This window comes from Coenobita brevimanus, chromosome 51 (genome assembly GCF_032717465.1).
Source record: "Coenobita brevimanus isolate Jiangsu-jjx chromosome 51, ASM3271746v2, whole genome shotgun sequence".
In the NCBI taxonomy this organism is placed as follows: Eukaryota; Metazoa; Arthropoda; class Malacostraca; order Decapoda; family Coenobitidae; genus Coenobita; species Coenobita brevimanus.
The window spans coordinates 26,357,297-26,369,598 of NC_137004.1; the positions used below are offsets into that span (position 1 = coordinate 26,357,297).

A 12,302-nucleotide genomic window follows, 5' to 3' on the forward strand; every position below is an offset into this window, starting at 1 on the left:
ACAGGGTTGTGTGATGTCTCCATGGCTATTTAATATTTATATGGATGGGTTTGTAAAGGAGGTGCAAGGTGGGGCAGTGGACGTGGGGGTGGCTCTTATGAATGAGGGTGAGATGTGGAAGATTCCGGTGTTGCTGTTTGCTGATGATACAGTACTGTTGAGTGAAGATGAATGGGAGTTACAAGGTTTGACGAATGAATTTAGGACAGTGTGTAGGAAGAAGAGTCTGAAAGTTAATGTAAACAAGAGTAAAGTTATGGTGTTTGAGAGGAATGAAGTCACAGAATGCACAGTGAGGTTGGATGGTGAGGATATGGAGAATGTGAGTGCATTCAAGTACTTGGGTAGTGTGATAAGTAAGGATGGAATTTTGGGGGATGAAGTGCTTGAAAGGGTACAACAGGGAAGGAAGGTTGTTGGTTCACTGAAAATAGTGATGAGAAATAGGGAGGTGAGTAAGAAGTCACTGCATGATAGTATTGTGATCCCTACCCTGACGTACGGAAGTGAGACATGGACCTTGCTAGAGGGGAACAAGTCAAGAGTGAGAGCTGTGGAAATGAGTTACTTGAGAGAAGCATGTGAAGTGACATGGAGGGACAGGTTGATGAATGAAGAAGGAGCATTGTGGGGTGGATGTGGACGCGGTTGAGAATTTAGGATTACACTGAGGTGGTTTGGACATCTGGAGAGAATGGAGAATGAAAGACTGACTACGAGGGTGTATAGGGATGGAGCTTAGAGGTATATGAGGGAGGGGGAGTGAGCTGGGGGGAGGGTAGTCAAATGGTGGGTGACAGAGCAACTTGGAGGCATTTTGTCTGTGGCCACCCTTTGCAGGATTAGGGCGTCAGGCTAAAGATAGATATATAGATGTCTAGGTTACCTGTTATTACATGATTATATGTTAATGATGAATATCAATGAACTCTAAATTGTAACATTTACACTCATGCTTTTGTGCTTGCCATTCTTTCACACACACACAAACACACACACATAAATAAATAAATATATATATATATATATATATATATATATATATATATATATATATATATATATATATATATATATATACTATATATATATATATATATATATATATATATATATATATATATATATCATCATCATCATCATCAGCAGCAGCAGCAGCAGCAGCCGTTTGAGTGCCACTGCAGGACCGGCCTATCCCTACCGAAGTGGGGACGGTACAGCCAATGTATCTCTACCAAGTGGCTTAGGCTGTCTAGTAAAGACTGTATGTAGGGTGAGAAGTGCTTGTAAGTGTAATTGTTGTGTTGGAGTGGCTTTGGATGTGTGTGTAGTCTGTGAACCAAGTGTAATCGGCCCGTGCAAGTCGATTGGGTGCAAGCATACTTTAAAGTATGCGACACTGGTTCAACCACAGCACCCCTGATGTCCGCCAAAGTAGTACGTGGCCAGAAGAACGGTCCCAAAGTTTATTACCCTGGCGGGGCGCGAACCCTCGTTCTTAAGTGTACGAAAACGCACACTTTACCACTGTACCACAAAGGCTCCATATACATATATATATATATATATACAGTAATCACTCTAATATCCGGACGCCCAATAACCGAACATCCCCACTACCCGGACCTTATCGTCCTGGGATCAAACATTCCCAAAATGGTCCGAAAATCCAAAAAAATTGAAAAAAAAAAAATCGATTTTTTGCCGTCCGTAATTTGAACTTGCCGCGTGCGCCGCTTGAGAACATTGTTTTGGTTCGTTATTCCTCCGACGTCTGATAGAGCGCCGCTGCATCCTCCCCACTTCCCGCCTGTCTCTCACCGCGACAAGACCTACGCTGTTCGCCATGGCTGCCCACGTGCTCGCTTTTGTGGTGGTGCCGTACTTGCTGCAAGGCCTCCTGCTGCTCTCTGCCCTACTCTTAGTGTGTGTGATGATGGCCCCACCTCCTGAGAAAAGGAAGAGAGTGGTGTTGACTCTGGAGAAGAAACGGGAGATATTGGAGAAGATTGATGCGGGTTGGTCTTCCTCACGCATTCTCCGCGAGTTCAACCTGGCCTGGTCGACTTTGTTCGATATCAAGCGTTCCCGAGACAAGCTCATGCAGTACACGGCTGACTTCTTGTCGAGAAGCAAACGCAACGTGGAGAGGAAGGTTATGTTTACCCCCAAGTATGCAGAGATCGACCGCTCCACGTTGATTTGGTATCGACAGCAACGTGCAGCTGGTGTGATGGTACGTGGAACGGAGCTGAAGGCTGCTGCTGAGAAGTTTGCAAGGCTTCACGACGCCCTTGACTTCAAGGCATCCGAGGGTTGGCTCTTCGCGTTCAAGTTACGACATGGCCTTGCTAACCGTAAAGCACATGGCGAAGCATTGGACGCTAACGAGGATGGAGTGGACGAGTTTTGGCACAAGGTGAAAGGCTTGATCGACAGGGAGGGCCTCGCTCTCGGTCAAGTCTATAACGCTGACGAAACTGGCCTATTCTATCGCTCGGTGCCAACGAACACTCTAGCCGATGAGACGGAGAAGCGTGTACCTGGCCGCAAGCTTTCTAAGGAACGGATATCTGCTTTGTGTTGTGCCAATGCTAACGGCATGCACCGGCTTAAGCCCGTTATCGTTGGCTGTGCAAAGCAGCCTCGGTGCCTTCGTGGGGTGATGGATGTCTTTCCTGTCATATGGTACCATTCTTTGAAAGCATGGTTCACAGCTGTGATTTTCAAAGACTGGTTTCACCATCACTTCGTCAAGGAGGTCATACATTACCAGACGAAGACACTGGGAATTCCTCGCGACCAGGTAAAGGCTCTCCTTCTCCTCGACAATGCACCTGCCCACCCGTGCGACAAGGACTTGGTTGCTGAGAATGGCCGTATTAGGTGCATGTTTCTGCCACCTAATACGACTGCTCTCATTCAACCAATGGACCAAGGAGTGATCGTGGCAACAAAGCGCCTGTACCGTCGGAAGTTCCTGGACGAGGTGATGGTTGTCCTCGAGGACGAGGACGAGGACGAGCGCAGGGAAGGACGTGACACTCGAGGCAAGCGGACTTTGGAAAACCTTCGCCGCTACAACATCAAGTCTGCGCTGTACAACTGGGCTAGTGCATGGAAGGAAGTCCCTGTGAAAACTCTTGAAAATGGTTGGTCTCGTCTGCTTCTCGGAACAGATGTGGAGTACGATTTCCTAGGGTTTGACGTGGATGACTTCCATGCACGGCTACGTACGCACGGTGACGATGTTGATGTGGACGATGTTCGTGAGTGGTTGGACGACGACGAGGGCGATCCTGGGTATCAGACGTTGTCTGATATCGAGATCGCGTCTTCGGTTGCTGGTGTCAGTCCCGAACTTGAAGATTCCGACGATGAAGGCGATGATGATGCAGACTCCGCTCAGCAGGACACTACTCCAGCCATCCCCAAGCTGAGCGCACTCCGGGAACATCTAGAGTTCGTCCTAGACTACCTGGAACACCCGGACTGCGACAGGGAGATGGGGCCCTTGGGACTCGTGGAGGAAGTGCGTGCTTTCCGGCAGCGCATCATCAATCGCCAGAATCGTCGGTCCTTGCGTCAGTCAACGATTGACAGTTTTTTCAGGCCCGTGACCCCCGCTGTGCCAAGCCCTGGTTCCACTCCGTTGCCTCCCCAAGACAGGCCCTCATGCTCCGAGCCACAGCCCAGCACATCAGCTACAGTGGAGTCACCGCTCGACGTGAGTTTGCGGCTGTCTTCAGAGTCTTCTGTAGTCGGTACGCCATCACCACGACCCACCGATGCACCCCTTGGTCGCCTGCCAGTGATACTCTTGGGCTCTGACAGTGAATAAACAGCAAGAACTTCTCCACTAGACCACACGGGAATTTTGAGTGTTGTGCAGTGAAAAAAACGGTGTGTTGTGTTAAGGTTTTCAAGTTGGGAGAAAAGACTCAGTAGAAAAGAAATTTAACGTAACTAACCTTCTTTGTTTTGGCTTTGGAAAATTAAAAAAACTGGGGAAAAGTTAATGTGCAACACTTAAAGTAAAATGGAACATTATTTGGACTAAAGTGAACACTGTGAAAAGAACGGACTTCTGTGTGTTTGTGAATAAGTTCAGTGCAAGACTTCAGGAAGGGTGTAGTGCAAGTGCTTCAGGAAATCGTTCTTACTGTCAGAGTCCGAGAGGAGGCGGTTATTCATCGAGGTGGCCAGGGACTTGCTGTAAGTAGCCAGAATGTTTCATGTTGTACTATTTTCCATACTATATTTACCAGAATGTTTCATATTGTACTTTTTTCCATACTATACTTACCAGAAAGTGTCATACTGTACTTCTTTCCATACTATACTTACCTCATGCATGTGCAGTAGGAATGTGTTTTTCAGAGTTAGGTTCGGTTCAGTTAGGTTAGGTTCGGTTAGAGTCCATAAGTACCAGAATGTTTATTAATGTATGAACATACTTCTAAACCCACATTTTATGTTTCTTTTGCATTTATTTCAGTCATCTATGTGCCTTATTGGTGTGATTTGGGTGTTAAATAGGTGCTATGCATGTCCGGAGGGAGTTGTATAGGTGTTTCTCTGAGTTAGGGTCCATAAGTACAAGTCCATAAGCTGGGGCCCAATATCCGAACGAAACCCATATTCGAACCTACCGATGGCTCTATTGATCCGGATATTGGAGGGGTTACTGTATATATATATATCACTTTGCTTGCACACTGCACGCCATCACAGTGCGTGATTTGCACTGTGCACGAGTGACCAAAAATCATAACCAAAAACCTTGAATGCGCGAGTTTACCTCACAGAAGGAGAGGTAGAGGCAAGGAGTGACTCAAAAAGGCCATTTTCTATTAGTCGCGACCACTCATCACACAACGTGTCACGTGTCAACATGCTGATGCGCAGAAATTCCCGGCCATTCTACTGCGCAGCTTGGGGTACAAGGTAGCAGGTGCGCCATAACAGTCCTGGCTCGTGCAGTGTGGATCTGCTCTCTACAGCTAACCTGTCGTGTACAATGTGTGGCGCTTTTTTTGCTGCTCCATCCTAGCCTGTACTTCGCCGCACCATGGCTCCAATCCCAAGGGTCAAGAAACTTCTGACTCACGCCACCAAGTTAGAGATTTCAAGATGAAGGAGGAGGGACAAGGAAACACCGCCATCGGGAAAGCCCTGGGACTGGCTGAATCAACAGTGAGAACAGTGTGGAAGAACCGTGGAAGGGCTGTGGTGAAGACATATGGTGTCTCTGACATAGACAGCCATTCACGGGTGGGAAATCGTGTGATGATACTAATGGAACGGTATCTTGCCACCTTCATAATGAGGAAGGAGAAGGAAGGTGTTCCACTCAATGGAAGATTTATTCGGAACCAAGCCCAGCTCTTTTACAGGGCAGCATCTCGCAAGTTAAATGTGGACAAACCTTTCAAGGCATCAGTTGGATGACTGGACCGTTTTCTGAAGCGCAAGGAACTCTGTCACGTCAAAGTGTCTGGTGAACGTGCCTCTGCCGATGAGATGGCCGTGAGAGACTATCCCGCGATATTTAGAACGCTTCTTGAAGAGGGACAGTACACCAAGGACCAGACCTACAACATCGACGAAACGTCGTTATACTACAAGGCCATGCTTAAATCAACTTACATTGCTAAAAGACTGAAACAAGCCCCTGGTCGCAAGCTCCAGAAGTGTAAGATGACGGTAATGTTCGCTGTAAACCTGTCTGGGAGCCACAAGGTAAGGCCAGTTGTTGAACACACAGCTTCACATCCAAGGTGCTACAAAAACCTCACGAACATGGATGCAAGTGGCGTGTATTGGTACAAATCTGCAAATGGTTGGACGACCGGGAACATTATGGCAGACTGGTTGATAAGGCACTGCGTGCCTGATGTCAGGGCCAAGTGTCGGGAACTGGGCATTCGATTTAAGATGCTCCTTGTGCTGGACAATGCACCCTCCATACCTAGAAAATCTGCACAAGGATTGTCGTGTTGTGTTTCTGCCGCCCCGGACGACGTCACTTGTGCAGCCACTGGATCAAGAACTGATCGCCACTGTGAAGCACTTCTACCATAAGCAAGTGTATGACTACCTACGCAGGAAGACCGACACACAAGAGGAGATTCATGCCCTACAGGAAGATCACGACGAAGACCTCGATGAGGCACCTTCTCCCGTTCCATCTCCGCCACCAGCTGTATCCCGACCCGCCACAGGTGCCATGACTGTTGAGGCATCTTGGCGTCGTTTTACAGTGAAGGACATGGTTGAATTTCTCCTACAAGAATGGCACCAGATTACACCTACAACAGTGAACCATGCGTGGCGAATGCTCGTGCCTCACTTATGCACGACCCAGAAGACGGCCATTCAACCACTGACCGAGGCTGAGGCAGCAACACTGACAGCAGTACAAGCTGTACCAGGTTTCGAGGCGTTACATTGGCGGACATATGAGAGGTGCACGCTGCTAATGAGGAACAGCCTCCTGAGGAAGTGTTGCAATGGACAGACTAGGCTGGTGCAGAGCCCGACGCCAGGCAGAGTCAAGTTTAGCAGCCTAGTGTGATGGAGGGGAATACAGAGCTGTGTATGTCAAGAATAAGCAAGATCCTTGCTGTCGTGAATAAGCTCAAAGAAGAGGTGAAAGAACAGGAAGTGAGCAGCCTAAGAACAGAGGAAGTTCTGGCTGGTATCAACAAACTCTTCCGTTTCTACACAGACAGGCACAGGCAAGAAATAAACAGAAGAAGACAGACACTCATAACAAGTTACACACAGCAGGCTCAAGTTAGTGAAATTGAGGAACCAGCAACATCGTCTGCTCCTGTTCCTGTCGAGGATGATGAGGAAGCAATGGCACAAGTGTCAGCATTGGACTTCGAAGGGTTTATGGCCAAAGTAAGTGACTTTGAGGCTCCTGGGGAAGGTGCTCAAGAGGAGTCTGTGGAGGGAAGTGTTGGCGCGGCGGGAGGTGCGGCGGGGGGTGAGGCGGTGTAAGTGTTGTCACGCCTCGGAACCCCTGTTACTTAAGTCCATCAGGCTTGTTGCCTACTGTTGTTAGGGTCTATCTACCTATCTATTGCCAGATGCCTCAATCCCGTTTGGGGTGGCTACAAACATATCACCTCCAAGTAGCCCTGTCCCCCGCCATTTCACTGCCCTGCTCCCAACTCACACCCCCCTCTCTCATATACCTCTCCATCCCATCCCTCCATCTCATCCTTGGCCTCCCCCTCCCTCTCCCCTTCCTCCACCTCACTCACTTACACTCTCTTCGTCAGTCTTTCACCCTCCATCCTCTCCACATGGCCAAACCACCTCAGTGTGTTCCTCATAACGCTTCCTATCACATCCACATCCACACCACAACGCTCCTTTATATCCTCATTCGTCAGCCTGTCTCTCCATGTGACTCCACAGGCTCCTCTTAAATAACTCATTTCCACTGCTCTCACTCTTGACTTGTGTCCTTCCAACAACGTCCAAGCTTCACTTCCATACGTTAGAGTTGGTATCACAATACTATCATGTAGTAACTTTTTCACTTCCATGCTCACTTCCCTGTTTCTTATCACTGCTTTCAAAGAACCAGCAACCTTTCTTCCCTGCTGTACCCTTTCAAGCACTTCACCCTCCAAACCTCCATCCTTACTCATCACACTACCCAAGTACTTAAACGTACTCACATTTTCCATTTCCTCCTCATCCAACCTCGCTGTACATTCACTGACTTCACCTCTCTCAAAGACCATCACTTTCCTCTTCCCTACATTCACCTTTAGATTCCGTTTCTTACACACTCTCCCAAACTCATCCACCAAGCCTTGCAGCTCCCTTTCGTCTTCACTCAACAACACAGTATCATCTGCAAACAACAGTACAGGGAGTTTCCAAACACTATCCTCTCTCACCACGGCCACTCCAACATCCACTACCCTACCTTGTACCTATTTTATTACCCCATCCATGTACAGATTGAACAACCATGGAGACATGACACATCCGTTTCAACCCATCTTTCAAAGAGAAAAATTCACTTAGTTCACCATCCACACGCACTGCAGCCTTCGCACCATCGTACATACTCTTCACAGCATTCAACAACTTCCCATCTACTCCATATATTCTTAACATTCTCCACAATCCTTGTCTATCCACCCTGTCATATGCTTTCTCCAAATCCATGAAAGCCGCATGTTAGGGTGACTATCCATATTTTTGTCACTGTAGCTATATCTGTAGTACAGATATAGTCTGAAAAATATGACCTTTATTATGTCTCCATGGGCCAAAAAATGTCCACGTATGTGGGGGTATCGCCCATATGTTTTTTTTCCCATAAGAATATGTATTGTCAGCGCGCGAACTCACAGTGCACAAGGTTGTGGACCACCCAATCTCTCACGCAGTATGCGAACCTACTGTATATATAGCATATATATATATATATATATATATATATATATATATACGTACATAAATATATATCAGCCATTAAAGCTTATGGTGTAGGTAATATATAAAAAAAAAATTAAGTGAAAGACATCATCCTGTACATAATAACAATAAAAGAAAAAAAAAAGATCCTTGTTATTCCACTAGTATCAGGAAACGTTTAACTGAACAAAGTGTTTGATGCCACATCAAAACTTCTAAACACATCTATTCTCCACTACCAGCTATTTGTGTCAGGGATGGCAAGGAAAAACTTGACAACCAATGGGAAAATTTACCTCCAATCACTCTGAGCCATATAGTAAACTGTTTAATGTAGTCCTGAAATTAATGAAGATCAGCTTATACATTAGAGAGTACATTAATGGAGGCTTCCTTAAGCTACAAACTCATATCACTGATAGATGATGAGATCTCTGATTCTTAACATAATGAATGATAAAAACATTTAAAATAAATGATAGGAGTCTGCAAGATAGGGAAACCATGTCTCTTTTGTCCTTTCTGTACAGTCTCACCTGAATACTGAACAGGTGTCTTGCAGTAGAATGATGAAAAATACATGGCTGTACTGATGAAGCTGATGATGACAGTTTCTACATCTTTCAGTATCAGAGATCTCTCCTCGTGTGAATAAGTAAGAATGAATGCAATATTGATTTCATCCAACTCCAGGATTCATGTAAACAACAACAACAATAATAATAATTATAATAATAATAATAATAATAATAAAGCCAAGAAACCATTTACAACGCCAGGTGGTAACCATATAACCAAACCATACGTGCTCCCTACGTGTCAACAAGTGGGTTGGTGGAGGGTTGGTGCCCCTCCCTGTAAAACAACTAACTCAGTGTCAAATTGCCACCCTTTACGGGATTATGGTGTCTGGCAATAGACAGATAGATAGATTATTATTATTATTACTATTATTATTATTATAATAATAACAGACTTTCCTGATAAAAGCGATTATTCAGACACTAGACTCCATAGGTCTGATTTCTTATAATCCTGCATGCATAACAACTTTCACACTCTCTACAGTACATGAGCATGCTACACCCAACCTTGCAAGACATCTGTGATAATGCATGCAGAAAATGGGCAACAAAATATCACAAATATGACAAGCAGCAATCAATAACTGTCATAGCATCAAATCATATTTGTTCCCTACAAACAGATGCAGACTATGGCTACTCTACAACTGACCAAAATACAGTGTTGTAACATTTGCTAAGTGAACATCAGAAATTCTCTGCACAATGGAATATGTACAATAACAATCTCTTCAGAGTCCTATGCAGTTCAGTGAAAAGTATATGTTCACTCTGAAATGTCACCACATTTTTTTTTTTTTTTTTTTTTCTGTCTACTGTTTGTGAGGCTACAACCATTGGCTACCAACAGTGGGGCTAATGAGAGCTGCTTTACCTGAGCACCATCATTGCAACTTGGACGTTTCTGGTGATGTGGCACAGAAAGGAAGGCAATTAATTCTGGACCCATTTCATGAAAAAAGAATGAATACTGTAATACGAAAAATTACAGCAGTTCTCCACTTATAAGATCTAACTGTTTTTAGAGAGATATTCAACAACTTAACATTATAACTGACATCATACTATGCACATGACGTTAAGACATTTTAGACAAACTTGAACTTAGCTCTGGCAGGTTCCTATGTACCTAAATATCACCATTTCCAACTACAGTACTGCTTGGATGACTGATTGCACCTGGAATACTGACTACTCTTCCAAAGACTGCAATGACAGACATCATGAAAATATCATTATTCTTATTCTCATCAAGCATATGGGAATGACATCTTTAAAATATGCTTATCTAGGACACAGCCCACGCACAACCTGATCACCAGACTGTCAGAGAAAAAAATATTAATTCACGGTGTGTCTTTAATCTGTGAGACTGTACAAGATGGAAGCAAATAAGTACGGTACAGAGGGTCTGCATGTGACTTCAGTAGCTTAGCTTTTGTTTTTCTAACAGGCAACGCAGACAATCCACTGACTGACATGGACAGCACATGAATGGCACAGCATTGTGATCAACCACCAGATGGATTACTCTTCCAAGCTCTGTTCTCTAATGGCATGGAGGGCATATCAGTTCCAGTTGTTGACTCCGGAAATTATGCCAGAAGCCATGACAGGAAAGCTAGAAAATGCCATGTGCAAACAAAGAACAGAGTATTGACCCTGAAAAACAAATGTCTAGTGCCTTGATGTCATTGTTGCCAACAGAACTCCCTGAACTAACATATAACAATATTTATAATGCCTTCATAAACAGTGGGAGCAAAGTTTTCACAGGAAGGGCACTCAAGGCATACAGGAGCCTTAAGGATTTTTTTGTTTTTTTTTCCAGTCATATCTATGGGCACGAACAATTCCCCATCACAGTGATTCCTCATTAAAACATGGATGAACCCCATCAGGACACTTTTTATTAAGGATTTTTTTTTTTTTTTTTCCAGTCATATCTATGGGCACGGACAATTCCCCATCACAGTGATTCCTCATTAAAACATGGATGAACCCCATCAGGACACTTTTTATCATCTTGATATTTTGTAAAATGAACTGTCTCTTCTAATATTATATACAGGCACAACTGCATATTATGGCAAAATTCACTGTGCATAGCCTGATTCACATCAAGCTACAATATATACAGTACTGTCTTCTGCTTTAAGGATATTTTACATACACTCTAAATTTTATCAACCATCTTGTGATGGGGGCCACTGGGATATGCTTTGATACAGTGTGCATTGTAGATGTAAAAGGAGCTCTTAGGTTATTGTGACTGGCCTGTACCAATTACACTGAACTAATTTATGACATATTTACATTGTACAGTACATACATGGTGACGGGTAGAAGATTCTTATTTTTTAGTCACACTACATTCACCATTGATAAAGTCAATGCCAGAGTTGAGAGTACAGGGTGGGTGTCCAGCCAACTCACTTTACAGCTGCTATCCAACCAGTCTCACTTTTCTTCGTCAGCAGAAAACCGACAGAATGACATTATTCTTTCCTTGCCTGTTGGTGCAGCCAACAGCACATCCGATGTACTGCATGATGAGATATTAATGATTATTGAGTTATGATAATTATTTTGATGGTCCTATGCTGCCGTTCAGGTATCGTATGGATTTGTCTGCTATTAAAAAAAACAAAGGCATAGCGGTAACATCCCTACAATTCCTCTATATTAAATCACATTGCAGACCTATGACAATACTGAAATTTGTTTTGATAAATAATATCCTCTGACCTCAAATGAAGGCCTAGTTGAATTAGCAAATGCAGCTACAAAGAATTCTGAGAAAATGTATTACTGTCATCCTTATATTTTGTGATGAAAGCATCACACATGTACTGGACTTCTACCAACTTACATATTATCTCTGTATGAACTATCACTAAACTTAGTCAACTAAGCTCATATAACTAATCAATATTTTTACAAAACTGGTCTCACACTCATTTTTAATGTTTACAAAATTCTTGCCACCATCTGACAACCAAGTAACTAGGAATCATGCAACACATTATACTTTAACTGAGCACATCATAAATTGTCCTGGGAAAGGAATAGTAGTAACAGAAAAGAATTTGGTCTACCCACAAGTCACTAAAATCTATTGCTTTTAATGAAAATTAGCTTGTACCATCAAACCACACAATAAAAAACATTAAGACAGTAGCCTAATACTGAATACCATTCCTAATATACTTTAATTACTGTCTTTTAAAAATTTACTGTAACATTACCAGTAACATTAGCAATATGTTC

The 12,302-nt window shown here is 43.9% G+C and overlaps 1 protein-coding gene across 1 annotated transcript in view; it reads right to left on the reverse strand.

Annotated features, from left to right (window-relative positions):
* The window catches only part of LOC145400192 (bridge-like lipid transfer protein family member 3B), a 265,439-nt gene that overhangs the window by 38,172 nt on the left and 214,965 nt on the right, over positions 1–12,302 (reverse strand). The window contains exon 17 of the mRNA XM_080272706.1: positions 9,907–9,936. Coding sequence (XP_080128832.1) covers positions 9,907–9,936 — 30 coding nt within the window. The remainder of the gene's footprint in view (positions 1–9,906; positions 9,937–12,302) is intronic.